This window comes from Solanum verrucosum, unplaced genomic scaffold (genome assembly GCF_900185275.1).
Source record: "Solanum verrucosum unplaced genomic scaffold, falcon-dt-bn FXZP01000306.1, whole genome shotgun sequence".
In the NCBI taxonomy this organism is placed as follows: Eukaryota; Viridiplantae; Streptophyta; class Magnoliopsida; order Solanales; family Solanaceae; genus Solanum; species Solanum verrucosum.
This window is the reverse complement of record NW_026020398.1, coordinates 2,329,524-2,352,185: the sequence shown is the minus strand read 5'-3', so window position 1 is coordinate 2,352,185 and position 22,662 is coordinate 2,329,524. Positions and strand designations below refer to the sequence as shown.

At 30.8% G+C, this 22,662-nt stretch overlaps 3 protein-coding genes across 4 annotated transcripts; 1 reads left to right on the top strand and 2 right to left on the bottom strand.

Moving 5' to 3' along the window:
- Positions 1-291: 291 nt before the first annotated feature.
- Positions 292-5,450, top strand: LOC125839503 (cysteine synthase). 2 transcript variants are annotated; one of them, XM_049518478.1, is made up of 11 exons: positions 292-350; positions 967-1,023; positions 1,127-1,236; positions 1,390-1,447; positions 1,637-1,900; positions 1,974-2,111; positions 2,263-2,314; positions 3,608-3,687; positions 3,828-3,887; positions 4,087-4,167; positions 5,114-5,450. In XM_049518478.1, the coding sequence occupies exons 2-11, from the start codon at positions 982-984 to the stop codon at positions 5,204-5,206; spliced, it is 978 nt and encodes a 325-aa protein (XP_049374435.1). In that variant the 5' UTR covers positions 292-350; positions 967-981; the 3' UTR covers positions 5,207-5,450. The 2 variants fall into 2 exon arrangements, with proteins under 2 accessions (XP_049374435.1, XP_049374434.1); XM_049518477.1 differs by lacking the exon at positions 292-350 and adding an exon at positions 413-494.
- A 469-nt stretch (positions 5,451-5,919) lies between these two features.
- On the bottom strand, positions 5,920-6,565 carry LOC125839551 (preprotein translocase subunit SECE1). Its single transcript, XM_049518539.1, has one exon. The coding sequence runs from the start codon at positions 6,476-6,478 to the stop codon at positions 5,939-5,941; it is 540 nt and encodes a 179-aa protein (XP_049374496.1). The 5' UTR covers positions 6,479-6,565; the 3' UTR covers positions 5,920-5,938.
- Positions 6,566-18,306: 11,741 nt separating this feature from the next.
- On the bottom strand, positions 18,307-19,000 carry LOC125839567 (transcription repressor OFP12-like). The gene has a single exon (XM_049518555.1). The coding sequence runs from the start codon at positions 18,997-18,999 to the stop codon at positions 18,337-18,339; it is 663 nt and encodes a 220-aa protein (XP_049374512.1). The 5' UTR covers position 19,000; the 3' UTR covers positions 18,307-18,336.
- Positions 19,001-22,662: the final 3,662 nt, after the last annotated feature.

Here is a 22,662-nt window from a genome sequence, read left to right as displayed (position 1 = left end):
TATTCTAAAAAATAATATATATCTTAAATATTTAATTTAATACTATTATTTATAAAGATATGCATTTATCAAATATTATTAACTTCAAGTTTTTATAATTAATTTTTATTTGACTTTCAAAACAGACCCCTAAAAGTTTGAAAATAACAAAAAGGTAACAACAAAGTTTGAAACAAGAACAAAAAAGTAAGATTCCCAAATTTGCACGATAAGGCAAGTCAAACAATGACAAATTTTAGTAAATTATTGATAGGAAAATTTACAGATCACTATCTATATATAAGGCTATTCATTACTCTCCCTAACACAGTCACAGTAGATTTCATTTCTTGTCTTTTGTCAAATCGTAGGTAATTTTTCTCTGCCCTTAATAGTTTTTGTTCTTGATTGCCTTTTATGGATAATTGGTTCTCTGTTCATTTGCCAAGATTACTGTTTTTTTTCTTCAATCTGATCAGATTTTTACTCTAGATTTGTGGGTTTTACTTGTAAAGGTATTAGAGAGTGAGATGGAAAATTTCGATTTTTTTTAAAAAAATTATGGGATAAAAAGTGATTCTGAGAAATGGGGTTTTGTTTTTTTGAGATTGTATGAACTGGGGATGATGGATTCTTGGTGTTGATTGAATAAAAATGGGATCTTTAATTATTAGGGATAAGATAAAAGATGCTCATGTTCTTCTTTGAATTTGTTTGTATGCAAAGTTTTGAGCTTTTTGGTGTTTTCCCCCTAATTTAGCTGGCAAATGGTTGTAATTGGTGGAAGTTGGAAAAGGAAAAGAATTAAGAAGAAACTGATGTTTATTTCAGTGTTTTTTTTCCCTTTCTGAATATTGAAAGCTGGTTATATATTGTAAGGAACGAAACTACCGGTGTGGAGTGGAATGGTTAAATGAGTAGCTGATTTGATGAAATGTGCTTTTGATTATATAAGGTTTCACTTAGTTTTGCTATAAATCATTGCAGAATTAACCTGATAATATGGCGGGGGAAAAGATTGGAATTGCCAAGGATGTAACTGAAGTAAGTTGACTACCTGTTGTATCTGGTTCCTTTCGGGGTATTGCTTTTCTTCTGAATTTTGTATACTGCGTAGATTGTATTAATTTGTGGTTTTGACCCACAGTTGATTGGTAACACTCCTTTGGTTTACCTGAATAATGTTGTGGATGGGTGTGTTGCACGTGTTGCTGCCAAGCTGGAAAGCATGGAGCCATGCTCTAGTGTTAAGGATAGGTAAAACTTCATTTTGATTGTGGATACCTTCACAAGAATTATGTGTTACATTTCATGTTTTACAATAATCACTTGGCTCCTTGAATGTTTTGGAGCTATGTTTTTATTAAGGATGACTGTGCTTTACTTATCTGTTGTTATTACTACTCTCAGGATCGGTTATAGTATGATTACAGATGCTGAGGAGAAGGGTCTCATCAAACCTGGCGAGGTTAGTTACCCTTATTTCCAGAAATAAGTTTGCAATGCTTGTTTCTTGGTTTGTGTATTGAAGTGGTTTTGCAATTTGGTGGACGTGATGATTGTCTCCAAGGAGGAATGAAGCCATTTGTATCGAAGATTTGATCACTAACTTGTTTAGCAAATCGAATCTGACTTAGTATTTTCATTCTTTGTGAAGAGTGTCCTCATCGAACCTACGAGTGGAAACACCGGTGTAGGATTGGCATTCATGGCTGCTGCTAAAGGCTACAAACTCATCATTACTATGCCTTCTTCAATGAGTCTTGAGAGAAGAATTATTCTGCGTGCTTTCGGTGCTGAGTTGGTGCTTACCGATCCAGCAAAAGGGATGAAGGGTGCTATTTCAAAGGCTGAAGAGATAAAGGCCAAAACACCCAACTCCTATATTCTTCAGCAATTTGAAAACCCTGCTAACCCAAAGGTACTCTTCTTCCCAAGCCAAGTTTACTTTCTCTGATGCAGATATGGCTAACTCAAATATAACCATAATGTAGATACACTATGAGACCACTGGTCCTGAGATCTGGAAAGGCTCAAATGGGAAAGTGGATGCTCTAGTCTCTGGAATTGGAACAGGAGGCACGATAACTGGTTCAGGCAAGTATTTGAGAGAGCAGAACCCCAACGTTAAGGTAAGATTCTTTAAGAATTGGGCTAATGACTTGTAGTACAAAACATTTGATTCAGTTTTGATTAGTAATTGACTTCTGTCTATATGCTGAATTTTCAATGTCATGACTTGTAAAAATGGTTCCTTTTTTCCTTTTTACAATTGGATGATAGCTGTATGGCGTGGAACCAGTTGAAAGTGCTATCCTTTCTGGTGGAAAGCCTGGTGAGCTTTTTCTTCTTTCTCAACCGTTGTGGTTTTTCCCTTTTTCTACTTGGTGCAGATTTCAGAGAACTAAGTAGGGAGAATCTTATAATAAATGATCTTTCTTTATCAGTTATTGGGTCTACTATCTTAATTTACTGCAGTTAACATTATTTCTGGTTTTCAACACCTTGAGCCACATCTAACTAACATTCTTATAAAGTGGTATAAAACCAGCAGAAGTTACGGTGGTGTAACTAATTGAGCTGAATGAGCAGCAGTACATGTGCTACTAACTGGCTCCAGTATTATTAGTGTTTTCTTGTAGAACCTAAGGTCATTTAGTATTGTAACAGTATCTATTTGTGTAACTAATGCTACATTTCACGCAAAACCTAAAGGCTGATATAGCTGAAATTTTGAGTTTTAAATGATATCTCAAAGTAAATGAGTAGGTGGGATTTGTAAAATTAATTCAGAAGAGTAGGCAGCGCCTGGAAGGCGGAATTCCCGTGATCCATCTCAGTAATATATAGGAATTTCATGCATGTATTGGTTGATCTTGGTGTTCCTTTACCTCTCCGAAAACATTACTTGTTAAAGGTTTAGGATATATTTGGCCTTCTTGGTCGCTGATTAGCATGTCTTGGCGTCTTAGTAGTCACTTTGCTTGCATGATATATTGGCATGGAATCAGCTTTTATTTGTTAATACGTTTCTGGAGAGCTGCGACAGCATTATGTTGATGGAGGTCAATAATCAAGTCTCGTCCACAGTCCAACTGCTGGTTTGGACCATAACCTTTTCCTAGTCCTAGGAAGCTTATTAGCCCTTACTTTGCCTATTGCAAAACCAATAGAAAAAGAGCTATATGGTAAATGTTTCAGGACTTCCTTTTTACCTTTTAACTTAACCGTTAAACTTAAGTGAACTGAAGATTACAATCAACAGTATACTGAAAATGGGGGTTCTCTAAATTATGCTAAAGTTAGTTTGGAAAAGCAAAAGAAGGTAAAAAAAAGAGAAGAAGAAGATTGCTGTGCTTGTTTTTTAACAATCTATTTTAGCTATATTTCAGTGTCGCTGTTGTTTTACTGGAGTAATATTTTAGCATGCAAAACCGTAAAAGCCTATCTACAAAGAAATGCTAATCTGCAGTTTAAACATTTTCCCAGCACTTTTAGTGCATGAGCAATATACAAACTGTAACAAAGAAGTCATTATGACCATGTTGAAAGTTCTGCTCTGTAAACAATTTAAGATGTCATTGTTATATTATTCAGTTTGACTTACAACTTGCCTTTGATGCATTAGGTCCACATAAGATTCAGGGGATTGGTGCTGGTTTCATTCCTGGTGTTTTGGAAGTTAACCTTATTGATGATGTAGTTCAGGTAAGATATTTACTTTCGAGAAAATCTGTTCTACAAAGTTATTGAACAATGTGAAAAAGTGAATCTCAGTTTTTGTTCTATCTTACTGATCTTGAGCTTGGTAGGCATGTGACAGAATTTATTCGTAATGATAAAATCAGGTTTCAAGTGAAGAATCCATAGAAATGGCTAAGCTTCTGGCATTGAAGGAAGGACTGCTAGTAAGTTTGATTGTTTTAACTGTGCTCCCCCTTCCCCCTTGCAGCTTTCACAAAAAAGAAAAAAGAAAAAAAAACTCCCATGGGAAAAATAAAGAAAAAAACGGTGTGCAAGAACTATTAATATCGCAATAGTAATGCTCCAGTTTTTCACACTCCTAGTGTCCTACATGTTTGGATCATGAAAATATGCATTTTACAGGTGGGAATTTCATCTGGTGCTGCTGCGGCGGCGGCAATTAAAGTTGCTAAGCGCCCTGAAAATGCTGGGAAGCTCATTGTTGTAAGTATCTATCACTTTTTATAAAGGCTAGATAAATCATGATAAGCCAAAGCTGGTAAGCTATGTTATGTGAAAACTGTAGTGTCGTATGGGACAACAAAAAAATAAAAGATGCATCAGTATCTTGGTGGCCTCGTGGAATTTAGTTATTTGTAGGCATCTAAGTGATTGTCATCGTGAAATGTTTTTTAACCTGTTCATCTTATTTAGGTAGGAAGTGCTTCATTTAAAATTTGTCGTCCCAAATATCTTGTTTTCTGCATATTTGTCAAAAAGTTTGTTTTCTGCATTAACATTAGATGACCCAATATGGTGAAAACAATTCACCTCTATGCAGTTGTGTGTTTCTTTTGTTCCGCAGCTACATTTGTTTTTTTTTGGTTGTGTGGGTTTAAACGCTTGATATGTAAGTGTGGAAGGTCTGAAATTTGACAACAGTTGGGGTAAGTTACTTCATTGGCAGCGCTTGGGACCTGAAAGATGCAATAATTCGATTGTCATAGTGCTATAAAGCTCAAGATTTTTGTGCCTACTGCTACTGCTGATTAACTCCTCTATTGTTGTCCGCTTACTTGTAAAATGAGCGTACACAAAAATGAGTAGTTTAATTGATGTTCCTAAGACAAGCGTTACCTCACTCATTTTGATTGTGTGACATTGATTTTCAACTAATTTTGGAACTTGTTCAATGTACGACTTTATTGATCCATCTTGTGCTTCCTGCCACTAGTGTTTTATTGTTTTAGTAGCATGTTTAGTTTGAAAGTTTTGGGCACATAATAATAATCATTCCGTGCTTTAACTATACATGTATCGAGTTGATGTATTGTCTCAACGTGGAGAATGTTTTCACCAATCTTAGTCATTTACATGATGAAATAACATTTCCAACCTCAGTGAGCTTTGTTTTGCTTCTACTTAGTCGCTAACTTAATCTGGTATGCAGGTTATTTTCCCAAGCTTTGGAGAGCGATATCTTTCCTCTGTACTCTTCGAAACTGTCAGACGAGAAGCAGAGAACATGACTGTGGAGCCTTGAACTTTTTGTCCTTCGATTACCACATCATAGTCGTGAAGTGGGCTTCCGATGAAAGCAGAATGTTCTTGTCTGAACCTTTCCCTTTCTATTTTGCTGAAACTGCTAGAAAATAAGGCCTTTTCTTTCCTTTATTGGCTATGTTCTTTAAAGTAAAGAAACCATTCAAGTATATTTTAGTGCTTTTGTAATTCTACTGTTTCTACAACATTTGAAATTTAAAGAGGTGTTGCTTCTTGTTCATGAAGGTTTTGCTTCTTGTTGCATATTTTTACTTAGGTTTTACGTTGACAATAAGTCGAGGGTCTATCGAAACAACATATTCATCCCATACCACAAAGGTATAAGTAAGGTCTGCGTAGAAACAATAAGAATAGCCAAAAAAAAAAAATCATATTAAAGGAGGCTATTAATGTGATAACCAAAGCATAAATAGTAGTATAAGTTGTACGACAAGAAACTACGAGGATAATGCTACTATAACTGGTATGAATGGACATAGATACGGTGCATCAAACTATCACAACGTTCAACTAACTACCAACCTTCTACTTTAAACATGAATTTTTATTACTATAAGTTATCCCTTATCCTTCGTATCAACCGAGTTCTAAAAATTTCACTTTCAGATTTTCATATATTCCAGCATTCTCAATTCAGATTTGTAAAAACAAAAGGGAAAAATTGTTGAAAATTAGTACAAGAAAAAAAAAAGGCCCTTATCTTCATAATCAATCAACCAAAGAAATCTTGTACACCTTTTCCGGCGAAAACTCGATCGGAAAGTTCAGCCAAAACGGCATTAACAGTTAGCAAAACGACACTGGACCCAGCAATGACCCCAATTACAACCCCAGTAGTACTCAACACCTTACCAAAAGCTGGCCATTCAATTTCCCTTATCTCCTCCGCCACACCACTCCAAAAATCCGGCTCTTTCTGTTCTCTCTCCTTCATCAGCTTCTTTAGCTCCGACCCCACATCCGACAACACCTCATCCCCGCCGGCGCCTTGATCTCCGGCTTCTGTTTCAGTTTCCGGTGGTGGGTTTTGCTCGGTTTCCGAGGAGGAGCTATTGGAGTTCGATTCTTGAGCGGCTCTTCGGATAGTGAAGGAATTGGGTTTTTTGGAAATTGAAGTGAAAATTGTGGGTCTTTTGAGATGGGGCAAAATGGGCGTGGGTTTGATTGAGAAGGTGGTGCTGTGGGGGAGGAATTTCGAAGCGGAAGAAGGAAGTGGAAGTGGGGATTGTGAGATGGAAAGTGGATGCGCCATTGTTGCAGAGCTATGAGCTTTGCTAATTAGTGAATGTTGAGAAAAAATTTGTAAAGGATGAGTAATGAAAATGTATTATTTTGTGTGTTATACAACTTACACTCTTGTGTGACTTTTTTAAAAGTGGACAAGTAGGATGTTGGGTCCCACTTTATTTTCTTGCAAATTACAGCTTCTTTTTTTTTTAAAATTGGGGCCGGGAATAAGGGAAAATGCGAAGGAAGATCTTAATATATCAGTTGGTTGGCGGAACTTTTTACCTTTCTCAGTAGAGAGTTCTACTCTAACATTGACAAATTACATCCAATAATAAGTATTTGTTAAAAAGATTTAAATTGATTAATTTTATGTTATTTATTGACTAGCTTGAGAGGTTAAAGTTTCTTGCATTTACACTACATTGATGTATTTTATCATAATTACATGAAATAAATTAGGTGAAATATACATCAACTAGCCAAGTGAAAAGAAAAATATGTTGACATTAAAAGATGAAAGCACTATTCTGTAAGAATTTTTTCATTTCAAAGTTCAAACTTTAGACATTTAATTAAAGATTAAGAAATTGTATTCATCCCATCAAAATATTTTAGTTGCTCCTTTTTTCCTTTGTCGTCCACCATTTATATCTTCAAATAGTTTTTGTTTTTTGAAGGATTTATCTAGACTTGGGCTTGTACACAAGTCTTCTCCAAATGATTATAGCTATATGGGCCTTTACAAATTGCTAAGTTGAGTTGAAAACTAACAATATCAACAAATTGTAGGGTAACTTATGCAAGTGTACTCTTCGGCGATCTAGTTTATTAACATGGCCGAAGTATACCTTATCAATACACTTTAACTATATATTCAGTATAAATTATACACATATACATTGTATACATATTTTGTAAACCAGATATCTAAACAATATTTGCCTCTAGTTTTTCCTAAATTTTATTTTCCTTTGTCAAACACTTCTTTTATTTGCTAAGTAATCTAAAAATATATATTAGAGAATCAAATACCATTTTTAAGATCTCTTGTGTAATCCAATCACAGGTGAAGTTATTCAAGGAGATCATTTTAATTTGTGAGATAAATTTCTTGTGACTAGACGACTTCAACTAAAACCTAATATATCATAGATTGACTTGACCTACAGTATTATTTTGTCACGAGTGGTTGGTTCTTTCAATGGTAACTGTTATAGTCAAGAAAATATATATTATATTGGAGTATTGGTGAGATATTCAAAATATTACATCAAAATTGGATTAGGTCTCACATATATATAACTCTCACTCACAGTAAAAAGAGTGTGACCTAGTGGTCAATGAAGTAAGTGAAAATAAGTTGGTCTTAAATTTAAATTTCAACAGAGACAAACACAAGATGATTTCTTTCCAGTTGTCCTAGTTTTGGTAAGTAGAGTTACCTGATACTTGTTGCTGATGAGAGGTAACAGATATTCAGCTAAATTAATTGAGGTGTGCATAAATTGACTCAGACAACATGATTATCAATATATATACACATATTTCTCTTGCTCAGGGAAAATCCACCTCTTTCACTTTCAAGATTTCTTCTCATGTGTGCGAGCCACTCTCACTACATCAAAAATGATCTTTACTCTTTATTAATATGTGTTTATTATCGCTAAAAATTGTTTTTATTCTAGTGTCTAAGATCTTTACAAGTAGTACTTCCTTATTAAATGTAAAGGAGAGCTCTTTTTAATCCAAGAGATGGAGTAATTAATTTCCTTTCAAGATACCAAAGAAAAAAATAAATATTTTTCTAACACCATATTTATGTATATGTATTTTGTTTAACATAAATATCAATCCATGTGAAAGTGAGTGTCTCGTTAGATTATCTTACAGTTCCAAAATAATCGTCAAACAACTTTGATGGACTAAAATAAGCTAAGCTAATAAATGAGAGGATTCATAATCAACTCAAACTTGAACGTAATGAGTTGATTATGATTTTATGAGCTAATTTTTTAAATTACCACTATTTCGAGTAAATATAGAGCCTTAAATGTGTGACATAATTTTTCCAAAATAATAATAATGGAGGAATAGTACTTCTGCTGCCTGCAGGCTACAAACAAGTTTGAATAATATATCACATCCACCTTTCTGTTATAGATATTTAAATTTAGAACTTTTTATTTACTTTAAACTTGTAGTATATATATGTGTATATTCACTGTAAAAATATTCGAAAGGCATATGTGAAAAAGGATAAAAATAGGACTTAGATTTGATTGAAATGACACCTCAATATGCAAATAAATAATCTTCTTTAATTTGCATGGCATGGCCACTTCCAATCCAATTATTTGATGTCAAATCTGAAACTCACTATTATTGTTCCATCACACTGTTTTCTTCTCTTATAATGGAAAAAATGGAGATCCCTTAATAGTATTTCTGATTGACATGAATAATTTAATTTTACCGCTTCAAATTGTTTGATTTTTAATTTTTATATTTAAAAAACAAAGTTTTGTATGAATTTTTATAGGATGGTCTTCAATTTTCGTCAATCAAATTAGTGATTTTTACTTTTATATATCCCTATTTCTCATTTAATAAAAAATTATGGCCAAAGTATTCGTAATTATAACCTAATTGGCCAATTTTAACTTTTGCCTTATTCGACATAAGTTGTGTTATGTCATTCGCAAGATAAAAGTTTAGAGCTTATCCGATATAAGTTTAGAGAACTTAGTGTCTATCGACATAAGTTCGTAAGAATGCCTTCAGAATTTTGTTTGCCGTGTGATTGTTTTTCTTCTATTTTTTTTTTCAATATCAAGGATATTTTCGGTCATGTCTTTGTTACTTATAGTGCTTAAGCGCAAAAGTTAAAGAACATAATTTTAAGGAATAAAAATTAAAGATCACTCCAAAATATAGCATATAATTTGTGCAAATGTCCAATTCTTTGAAAGTGAGATCATAACTTACGAAATATTTTAATATAAAAATATAAAGGGAAAAGGGATAAATATACCTTCGAACTATCGTAAATGGTATGCAAATACCATCCGTCATGCTTTTGGGACATTGATGCCCCTGCGGTCCAAAAACTAGAGCATATATACCCTTTATACTAACAGACACACACGTATCATAATCTTATCCACCAATCCGACATTTATCAACGGATAAGATTGTGCCACGTGTCCCTATTTAGTCTTCCGTTAGAGTGAAGGGCATATATGCTCTAGTTTTTGGACAACAAGGGCACCAATGTCCCAAAAATATGACGGAGGGTATTTGCATACCATTTACGATAGTTCGGAGATATATTTATCCTTTTTCCCCTTGTATTTGCATGCCTCGTAAAATATTATTTACCTTGAAAATAAAAATTAAAGATTAATCAAATAATGAGACAAACGTGCAAATGACCCGACATGAATCTCAAACAGATCTGTACACAATAGAAACAAATAAGAGAATTGACAAAAAAAAAAATTTAAAAAAACGTAATTCTACAGAAAAAATTCTACTTATAATAAATATTTAAATTTCGATATCCAGGAATGTCTTATCTGTCTCTCTAATAAAACAATGTATATCAATCACCAAAAAGATTTTAAGTTTAATGTGAAGATATGTAATATAAGCTCATTTGATGTATATATTTTGATGGTTTACTCAATACATATATACATAAATATGTAAATAATATATATAGATGAATTCAAAATTTAAATATTATGTGTCTGAGTTTGAAAGTCAATATTTAATTTGTTAGTTTAAAATTTATTATTTATACTTATTAAGTTAATTCTTAACATACATATAAAAATTAAGCCCAAGTTACTAAGTTCAGATGAACTCATCATTATATTTGTCTTCCGATAATAAAAAAAATGTTATAGCTATGTTGTTTGAACTCTCTAAAAATATTATCGCATTCATTTTGATTCCTCCAAAATATACTACTTTTAAAGGATTCAACACGCATATTTGATATATTTAAAGAGCCCAATCAATATATATATAAATGTATATATATTTAAAGGAGGACTATAGACAAGGTGATGTGACACCTCTTTATGGCTTCCATTTGCATTTAGCTTTTTTCTTCTTTTTTTGGCTTTTTTTAAAAATAAATTAATTATTTTATTATAAAAATAAATTACTTAAATTTATTACAAATAAATATTTTATTGATGGAGGAACATTTATAACAAAAACTCTTCATATTCTTTTTATATTTATTTGTCTCACTTATAATAAAAGGAGAAACATAATTTATCTTTTTTTGACTTTTTTTTAAACTCAAATTAATTATTGCATTGTAAAAATATATTACTTAATTTATACAAATAAATATTTTATTAATGTTGGAACATTTACAACAAAAAACTCTCCACATTCTTTTTTCTATTTTTTTATCACTTCAAATCATGAAATGATAATAATTTTTTTTTACATTTTAAGTATTTTTATCTTTATTTTTAAATTTATTCACGAGGAGTTATTACCCATGACTTGCCCCTCTTTAATTTTTACTTTTAATAATATTCATAACTCTCATAATTTTTATGTTCATAACCTCCAAACTTAAATTTGTAAGTTTATGATGTCTTATGGTATTCCTTTATTTTGCCTATAAATTTATATTAGTTTTGTGAAGATTCACAGTCACAATTATCCTTTCTCTTTTCATCATATTGGTGTGGTTTGTAACAAAAAAGAAGTAGATGCAGGTAAGAAATATTTGATTGCAAATTTTTATTTTTTATTTCCTCTATTTTTGTCTATATAAATTCGTATTTGGTTTGTGAATGAAACTAACATGTAACAAAAAAAAAGTACATGAAGTTAATAAATATATCATTCTCGAGTCCTTTTTTTTTCATTTCCTCTATTTTGTCTATATATTCATATTTATTTTCATGAAGATTCACATACAAAGTCATTCTCAAGTCTTTCTTTTTATTTTTATGTACTTAGACATGCTTTCTTAATATTTTTTAATGTTTGTATTATCAGTCATCAAGCAAATATGATTAAAAAAAATCTCTGTAATTCTTAACAATGTTTGTCTGTATGCAATTTGCTCTTACTAATAGTTAGTTTTTCGGATATAATATAGTTTGATTATAATATTTGTTAGATTTCAAGAAATAATAATTATTTAGTATTGTTAGTGCTATTGAAAAGATAATATACAAATATATTACATATAGTTTAAATTTCGTTCTTTCTTTTGACATAATTATTTTTAATTGGTATATGATATTTTTTTTATTCAGTTGGTTGCATATAATGAAGATTTTGACATATGGATCAAAACATGATGACGGATCTACTTGCAAATGAAGATGATAAAAGGAAAAAAAAATGAAGCATAATTAGAGATTATTTTTTCACTTTGAATTGTATTAGCAACTTAGTTACTTTTGCTAGAATTTTCTAAATTTTGATTTGTATAAATAATTTAGCTAAATGTATTACATTGTCAATGCTAATCATTTGATCCTTTATTATTCTACTTTTTCTTTGTTATGAAGCAAAATTAATATAATTATCTCCTTTTAACAACAATCAAAAATATTATGATGATTAGGAGTTTCATTTTTATTATAATTATAAAAAAGTAATTGAAAAAAAAATAAAAATTCATGATGCCATTTTTTGCGTATGTAACAATCTGTTTTCGTCACCATTCTTTTTGCTTAGAAATGCATTTATAATTTTTATGTAGTCACCAATTTTTATATTTTCTCTATTCATTTTTTGTATTTTCACCCCTTATTTTTGTTTATTTATTTTACAAATAAAATCAATGCATAATTAGTAATACATTTAATGTCTAATAAAATTATATATTTGAATTATTTATAACTCATGTCTCTTCATCTACTTGTAACTTTTAATATCAAATATTATTCATAACTTTTGTATGTTTCATTTTTCATAAATCTTATAAATATTTAATTAATGTTTCAAAAATTATAATAAGTAAATATAATAATAAGGACATAATAAAAAAAAACAATTTTGTTTTAACGAAATCAAATTTGAATAGAAAATTAGTACTCCTACAAAAGATAGGGAAAATTAAAACATATAAAATATTTTCAACGTAATACAATATATTGTTATTTCAACATATTATCTCTTATTCCATTTACTTCACCACGGTGAATATTTTGTTCTACTATATACATATACAAAAAAAATTATATTTTATATGTTTAAAAAAAATGAAAAAACCTATGATATCGCAAATGAGGAGAAATATTAATATTATCTATATATTCGATACTAACCTAAATATTACATATTTCATATTATTATCTTATAATATTTCATATAGCCACATGAAGCGCGGATAATTTCACCAGTATATATATATACTCTCATTCGATTTTCATTTGTCAAACTTAGTAGCTCTTCCTTAATACTTACGTTGGAGACTTGATGTTATAATCTGGAATTTTCACGTGTAATTAGGTGTTTGAAAAGGATGGTATTAATTAATTAAACACACTTTATTTCTCCTAAAACTTCCAGCAGCCAAAGAAATAAAAGCACTCAAAATCAAGTGTCATTTTCCTAGAGATTTGGTACATTGGATCTAATTATTTATTATAACTAATAAAGCTTCACTATAACAAAAATAATTTTTAGCCGCAATAAATATACACATTAAAGAAGAGTATTGATAAAATCTTTATCACCATTAGTTAATCGCCATTATATTTAATGTCGATATAGGCTTTATGAACATCTATAAAGAATGTCAAATATATATTTAGCGACAATTAAGTTATTATCGTTAATTAATTACCATTAAAGATCATTTTGATATAGTGCTGGAAGAAAATGTATCTTATTAAAACATGTGACTATCTCTATCTAACAATTTACACTCTTAATTATATTCTCATTTCTCAGCCTATATTTATTTTTACAATAGAAATGAAATCTCCCCAGCATTTTTAGTGATTATCATTTTTCTTGGGGGTTTCTCTTCCTAAGAAAATAAAATCTATTGTTAACTTAAAAAAGGATTATTTTACTGAGGAATTTTCGCATATACCCACTCAAAAATAGCCTAATTACTCTCCATAGCTATAGTTTGATAAGTATGATTCGTAGCTACATGTTATAGGGAGGAGAGAAGCGAGCGAGATTGAGAGAGAGCAGAGAGGCGAGTGAGAGAGGGTAGAGAGTGGGAGAGAGGTGAATTGTATATGTATATCGGTTAGAAATTGTATATTATACATATGTATTTGTATATATGGCAAGCGAGATTGGGAGAGGGAGGAGAGAGGCGAGCGAGAATGGGAGAGGGAGGAGAGAGGTGAGCGAGAGAGGGTAGAGAGTGGGAGAGAGGCGAGCGAGAGAGGGTAGAGAGTGGGAGAGAGGTTAATTGTATATGTATATCGGTGAGATAATTGTATATTATATATATGCATTTGTATATATGGCAAGCGAGATTGGGAGAGGGAGGAGAGAGGCGAGCGAGAGAGGGCGATGATTTGTATAATTCGCGGCTACGTTTGTATCATTCACGTGATTTTGTATAATTGAGTAATATAAAGTCTGAAATTATACAAATACGATAAAACTTGAAATAACGAATTGATACAAACATAAACATATGAACTTTAAACAATTATACAAAAACAGTCTTTCTATCTCCACGAGATAGTGATAAGGTCTACGTACACTCTACCCTCCCCAGATCCCACCAAGTGAAATTTCACTGAATATGTTGTTTAAGCTCACCGTTCAAAACAGGTCGGAAAAAAAACTGTTTAGAGAACTAATTAATTCGTGTCATTTCAAATCCCACAAAATATTTATAAATAATGCACGTTTAATATGCCTAATTAATAAAGTTGTTCGAAAGTAGTTATATGCTGTCACTTACCTAAAACTCATTTATATTAATAATTTTCATTACTGATAGGGATAGTTACTAATCGTCCTTGGATACCCTTCTTTCTGACGTAGCCAAACTCATAAATCATAATCTAACTAGTTTAACTTCTTAATTACGAGTTTAAGTTCTTGCATTGATGGTGTAAAAAAGTTTTAAATAATTAATAGGTAATTATAGAAAACTCTATGATAATATTGCCTAATAGAGATGATGATCTGGCAAAAAATGATACTCCCTCTGTCCCTAATTACTTGTCCACTTTTTCTTTTATAGTTGTTCCTAATTACTTGTTCATTTTGACAAATCAAGAAAGGACAAAATAATTTTACCTATTATACCCTCAATTAATTACTTTGAAAAAGATACAATTTTTTGAAAATCTTAAATTTTTAATCCACCCACTTCATAATTAATAGGGGTAAAATGGTAAACTCACTATGTCAATAATTATTTTCTTAATAGGTGTGTCAATTCAATAGTGGACAAGTAATTAGGGATAGAGGGAGTACCTGACTAAGGTCTTAGGGGCAAACAAAACTACATTAATATATATTATATTTTAAAAATATGCTATTATAAAATTTTAAATCATTAAATTATTTATCCATTATCCACAAGCTATTTATTTTTAGTATATGGCACGTATATATATATATCATGTTACGATATTTAATTTGATGTGAAGAGTACACATATATAGTTAGCGGAGTGAGAGAACCTTAAGTTGTATCAAATGTTAATGTGACACTTTTTTCTAAATACGTTCCAAAAAAATTCTCATTTATCTTTAATGAGAAGGTTTTATTATAATTACGATATGTTTAATGTCACATATTTAAATTTTGGCATAAATATATAAATAAGACACTCAAATTTAGCTTCAGTTGGCAAGTAAACTCTTCAATTTTGAGAGTACGCACATCAAAACACATTAACTTGGTCTCAATTAACAAGTAAACACTCTAACTCGTCCTCATTGTGTCTTGTAGACACTCGACGCTAACATGACATATAAATTTTAAAGGCATGTCTAGAAAATTATTTTGTAAGTTGAAGTGTTCAATTGTTATAATAAAAACGAGTTAGTATTCTCTTGTGATTCAATTGGATCTTTCTATAAATTATAGTCTTACATTCATCCTTCTTTCTCTCATTAAAACAAGGAAAATACCATTGTACCTCTATTTATTAAATCACATTTATTGGCATACATTGTAAGCCTTCTATTTATGGTTACTTTATTCTTCTTATTGGCTCAACACATCAACTATTTACTTACTTTTTTCAGCAAAATAATTGTCTATTTAATTACTTGCAGAACTAAAATAATTATCCTGGATTGTCACCCTTAAGTTTGGCTAAAAGGAATATTTAATTAATTTTCCAAGATGATAAGACTTATGATTAATTAATTAATTAGCTCCTAGCTAGTAGGATACCATATATATTATAGAAAGTTGGTGGTTCATTCTGTAATGCTGCAATACTCATTTCATGCCCAAAATCAGGCACTTTTTTTTATTTTGTTTTATTTATTGGCACCTTATTTATTTATCTTTTGGCGCCTTATAATTATTTAAACCATGATACTATATGATAACAGTAATAATATTGTTTGTTAGAGTTTGTCTGCTTGTGGTTGACTTGTTTGGCAAATTTATCAAGATTCTTTTTTCTTAAAAAATAAATAAATTAGAAGGGTAAAGAAAATAATATATCCTTCCACTCTACCTCCTTAATTCTTTTTAAAAAAAAATTATTTTATAGAAAATGAGAACAAATTGAATCATATAGTAGGCTTTGAAGATGACAGAAAACACACACAAAAAAAAAGCAAAACACAGTCAGAAATAGAGAAAATAACAAAAAATATATGGCCCCTTGTCTTGGGTATATATAATAGATTTAAAATGGTTACTTAAACATCACTTACACAGTTTAGTCCTTTATATTTATTGAAAGTGAGCATTTTGATAACACAGTCAGATATTTATCAAACTCTGGTTGTTAGATTTGAAAAAAATTGTGAAAAATAGAGAATAATTAATAGGAATTCACATTAAGAAGTATAAGTTTCATAGTTTAGGTTATTTTTTGGTCTATTTCAAGAGTCTAGTGCTACTTCTGTTATTTTGGTCTATTTATTTTTGTGTATGGTTAGTTTCTTATGTTGCAATTTTTTTTTTAAATTTTGATGAAAATTTCTGGTGTTTGTGGTTAAAAATAATCCCACAATTTCGATTTAATATTATAACAGAGTTTAGTAGACACCGGAAATCAAAAGTACTCATTTTTAATAAATTTAAAGAATCAAAACTACTCAATTGATATTTAAGAGATCGTTTTGAACTTACTATCAAAGATAACAAACCGTTTTTTGCCATTTTCTCATCAAATGAACCAGAAAACGATAATTAAGAAACGAAAAACAAATATATAAGGTTTAAGAAAACAACTACAGACTACATAATCATTATTTTCTCCTTTATAGAAGATTTAAATTATATATTCTAACCATATACGTCTGTTTAACATTATTAATTTATTTTGGGATAACAATTTATAATATTAACCATTTTTTACCCATAGTTATGAATGAGACCTTTGACCAGTTAAGGAGGACATCTTCTTCTGCATCTCTCTTAATTTAGAAATATGTATACTTGAATTTATTTCTTAATTAGAGAAAATTAAAAATCCCCAAAACAACACTTTTTATTTTTTTAAAAAAAATTGGGTGTCTGAAAATAGGAAATGGGGAGGGGATTACGTGGACAATCGAACCCTCACCAATAAAGTGGGAGTTCAGATAACTAACTAAAGAGTTATTAAGATTTCCCAAAACGACAATATAACACTGATCGAAAATATTATTTTTTCTGGCAAACTAGAAGTCCAGTAGCTAGCAGTACTTGTTAGCTCTGTCTAAATGACAAATGAAAGCCAGAAATTGCTTGTGACTTTGTGTACTAAAAAGCTTAATAAATTCCAAAAAGTTATATGGACCACAAAGTAAGTTTTTTAAGACAACATTTACATAAGAAGCTGTTCTTTTGTCCATTCACTTTCTCCAAACACAATAAATATTTTTTCTACATAATTTAATCAAACAGCCAATTAAAAATAATAATCAAGAATCCATATAACATTTCCCAATATGATTCAAAAAAACATTCACTGAAACGAGGAGAAAAACATTCTTTTACTAGAATATTTTTATTTTTTACAATATAAGACGTTAGAAATATTACATGCATCGAGGCACTAATAATATTAACGTACCACGCTTTACTTGGTTTCTTATAAATTTTTATTTTGATTTTTCCAACTTTGTCTTCTTAGAAGAAAACATGTCCAACTTTGTCACACCAAAGACAAAACTTTTCAAGAAAAATACACAAAACTAAATATAACTTTCAAAAACATATTTAGAAAGTTAAAAGAAAAAAAGGAAAAGAAAGTTAACCCAACGATGATTTGATACAGGGACGGAGCTAGAATTCCAGTTACAGCTTCAACATAACCCTATAGTAGCTTTGGACAAGGACGGAGTTAGAGTTCCAGTTACAGCTTCACCAAAATCCTATAGTAATTAGTAGCTTAGGACAATATCCAGAGTACTCTTCTGTTAAGAAATCCACTTAATATGTATAAATAATTTATTGAGAATCCAATAAGCTCTGCATCTATCAAAATTCAGAATCTATAAACTCAAAACTCAAAACTCTAAATCAACTGCTGAATTTTGATATCATATCATTATTGGGGCGATCCTCATGGATTAAAGTTGTTAGTTGATGCTTATTCTCCCGATACCATCATTTCTTCTTCTTCTCTTAAAAATACAAATCCACGACTTTTGATCATTCTGAACAACTCGATGAATTTAATAAATAGAATGATCATGCCCTAATAAATACATACATATCAAATCCATCAAACTTTTTTTACAGTACGATAGTTGTCTGTTCACACGGCCTAGCTGTACCTTCCGTCTTTTTTTCCGAATCGTCGATAGACATAAGAGAAACAACAAGATCCGAATAAGCACCAATAATATACTTATGAGTATGTTTCGGGTTAAGATTCAAATAACATAACAAAAGTTCATGCAAAAATTCCCAATTTGCTTTCCCGTTCGTCAACTCATGAGCTTCCACCATTTCCTGCATTGATCTTCGAAAATCCGCATACGGGTCGGGTGAATACGTTTGTACAGCAACGCCGCCGGTGACAACTTCTTTGGGATTTTCCACCGGAAAATCGATTATGGAATTGGAGTTACCGGGTGAAGAGAAGAAGAATCGTTGAGAAGCGAAGATATTTGAGAAATCTGGAGTATTAGTGCAATCGGAATCTTCAAAAGAAGTGAAAATGTAATTAGTGTTGTTATCTTCTTCTTCTGTAGTTGCGATGGAGGAATTAGTGAGTGATTTAGAAGTGGTAGCGGAATCAGAGCTGGGAATGTCGAAAACAGAGTTGAAATTTTTGATTTTTTTTTGCTCTGTTTTTTCTTCCTCTGTTTCTTCAAAAGGAAGAGAGAGAGTTGTGGGAAAGCATTTGAAACTAGGCAGGCAATGGTAGAATTTTTTTTGTAGAATTCTTGGCATTTTGTTTTGCTGGTCAGATGTTGACGGCGGTGGTGGCGATGGGGGTGGTTTGTGGTGGCGCTGCCGTGGGCTGGGGAGGAGAGAGTGTAGGGGGTAGGTGATGGCAGAGAAAGAAGATAGAATGATTGAAGAGCACATGCATATATAAGTGCTTATATATGTGTGTTAATTGCTACTCACCACAAGAGGGGTTTAATCAGGTGCTTGGCAAACCCTGAGCAAGAACTTGATCTAAATTATTAGTTTCGTGTTTGAATTATCGACAGTCTTAAAAATACCCTTTTATTTTACTAATTAATCTTAGATATACCATCGATCTGCCACATGATATAACAAGTAGTCTCAAACTCTTATAGGAGTATGAAGATCTTAATAAAAAGTCGAGAAAGGTATTGAAAACACCGCTAAACTTGACGAGAATTTAGGGGTATATTTCACTCATGTTATGAGATTGGAAGTGTATTTAAGTTCAATTAGTGAAGAAAAAGAATTTTTTAAGACAATCAATAATTCGAGAATGAAACTAATAATTCACAACGAATTTATTAGTGTTTTGTTATATTTCTTTCATTCTAAAATTGTGGGTTTAAACAAGTAAAAGAGCAAAAAGCAAAAAGATAAGATGAAAACTCATTGGACTCGTTTGATAAAAGGGATAAAGAATGATTAATTCCAAAATTATTTTTAGTATCAATTTATCTTATTTATTATTGGAACAATAACTTTTTTTTGAAATTAATTATTCTGAATTGTAATGTTATTTTATTCATATTGAAGATAAAATAAAAATATTAAAATAATTAATTTTAAAATAACTTATTTTCAACCAAACAAGCTCTTAGAATTATGTCAAAGTACCTAAAATGATAGATTTGCATAAAAAGATCAAACAAAATGGAAACTCTTAGAAAGGGGTTAAAAAAAGGTAACTATTCATCAATTCATTATTGTATACATTATTATTCTCTACTTTTTCATTTATGCATAGTACAGCCCTTTGAGATTATCATTTCATTAATGTTGAGACGTTATTTGCAAATCATTGTCTCTTCTACTTTGTCTATTATTCGATTATATAACTTGAGATAGAAAATTTGGAGTTGAAAAACTATTTCAAGTTAAGTTAAGTATTGATTTTCATCGGAGGTGGACCTAGTGTATGTGTTACGAGTTCACGTGAACCTAATAACTTTTGCTCAAAAAATATGTATGTAATGCTTATATTATCGTGACATCATTGTAGAGACCTACAAACTCTAAAAATCTGAATACACCTTTAATTTCCACTCGCAATACACCATTTTTTTTCCTTTTAAGTGAAGTTCATATCCAAATTAAACACGATAACCTGAAAACATCTAAAAAAATTGTAGAGATTCCACTCCAATCAAAGGTATAACCAAGCCAACTTAAAAAGGCACAAATTGAAAGGGGAATCCTATTCTAAGCCTAGCTATTATATTTATCCATTTTAACTTTGTTCCAATGTGCATCAAACTTACTAAACGCCAACTTCATCACCATGATTTTATAGATATGTTTCAATCAATAGGTCCACTGGATATATTTCATGTCATTCCTTCAAAAGCAACATTAAGGTAGAAATTGTTTGTGGCCATAATATTTCGAACATTGTGGATTTTGGTATATAGTTGTGAATCTGTTTGTGAAACATGTTCTTCTCAAAAGTTTACGTACGATGAGTCGATGATGATGAATTGAACTTAAATGAAATATTATAGTCGACCTAACTTGTTTTGGATTGGAATATAGTATTAATTGTTGTTTTGGTTCATAAGTTTATCAAAATAGTGAATCGTTACGTGTACATCTTAGATGGAAATGAATACCAACAAAAGGAGATGTGAAATGAATGACCCGCACTTTAAAGAACTCCTAAAGCAAAAATAGGAAAATGGATAATATAAAGGGGAGAGACTATCTAACTACATAAACATTTCTATCATATATACTAATCTATTCTATAATTTGAAATAATTACATATTGTCTCACTAATTAATAATTTCGCACTAGATTTCAAGTCAGATACACCACTCCTTCAAATTTCATTTTTGATACTAGATATTTGTATCCTTGATACCAGATACATTATGAAATACAGATACACAGGAAGAGAGGCAAGCGAGAGAGTAATACGTTTCTTTGAGAATAGGTATATGTATCGTTGATACTAAATACATTCTGAAATACTGATACATAGAGAGAGACGAGTGAGAGAGTCAGCATATCCCAAATATATATGAATCACACTCAAATACAATATATTTAAAACAAATTACACCTAACAACTTATAGTACTCATAAAAATACATTAGGATAAAGTGAAGCATAGTATCTGAGAGTAGATTTGATGTACGGGCTAGCCCACTAGATTGGCCCATATGATCAGCTGGGGCAAGGACAACTTTAACTTTTATCCCCATTATTCTATTTAGGTGCTAGTGCTTTAGTTGTTGTAGTTACTAGTTATCTTGCACCTAGCTAGGTATAGCTTTTAGCCCATATTATTATTGATTTGAGGTTTAACTAATAACTTGCATACATGTATATCATCCTAAAATTCAATAAATATACTAACTAAATTTAGCTTACTTTGTTATTCACATCATCACATGCATTGTCTTTAGGGATGGCAACAAGATGCGACGAGTCATCCAAATAAAAAGATATCTATACAAACTTTTTTTTTAATATAAATTTAAATTTGTTATCCCTGATTAGTTGTCCACGTTATTATAAATAGTTGCCTCAAAATACGTTGTCAATTTACAAAATTAAAATGAAATTAGTTAAGTTTTACCCATTTTACCACTGTAAGTAATTACAAGTGTAAACAAATTTGTAAAAATCTCAAAAAAATAAATTTAAAGGGTAAATCAGTAACTTGTCCTTATTTATGATCTCTTAATAAACATGTAAAGGAAAAAGTGAAGAGTTCGGCACCAAAACGGACACTTTTTGAACCCTAAACATCAAAAGGGAAAAAGTGAAGAGTCCATTTTGGTGTGTATTTTTAGAGAGGTCCATTTTAATGTTTGGGTTCAAAAAGTGTCCATTTTGATGCTGACCAATACAAAAAAGAGGGAGTATCTAATTAATAACGTAAAATTGAAATACGAAGGAAGCGCAGGATATGTAACATGCAATGGAAAAATAACAAGGTATCCATCATTTACATGAATTCCTTTTCCATTCGTTCAGGAAAATTTCAAGTTAGAAATTTGTGTATATTAGTATTATCCACTAAGATTATACTAAGTATGCTATATTTATTAATTATTGTATTGAGTTTTAGCGTTATAAAATAGCAAAAATATACATGAAAAAGAAAAAAGGCACGTGGAGAAAAATCTTCTAAGGTGGGTACAAGTTTCATATGAACATAGGTTATTTTCTTAAAAACACTTATAATAAGTCAATTGAAACGGACTCGTAAGTGAGTTTAATAAACCAAACTCAATAAGTCTGGTGAGTGTCAACAAGGTGCATTTAGTGGTAAAAGAAATACACGCAAGAGAATGGTGTTGATCAAGTATATTTACAAGTAAACAAATAGCTCGTGACAATATGCACAAATTAAGGCGTAGTAGATTAGGTCTCAACATCAAAACCCTATGCCTACGAAAGCAGAGGTTTGTGGG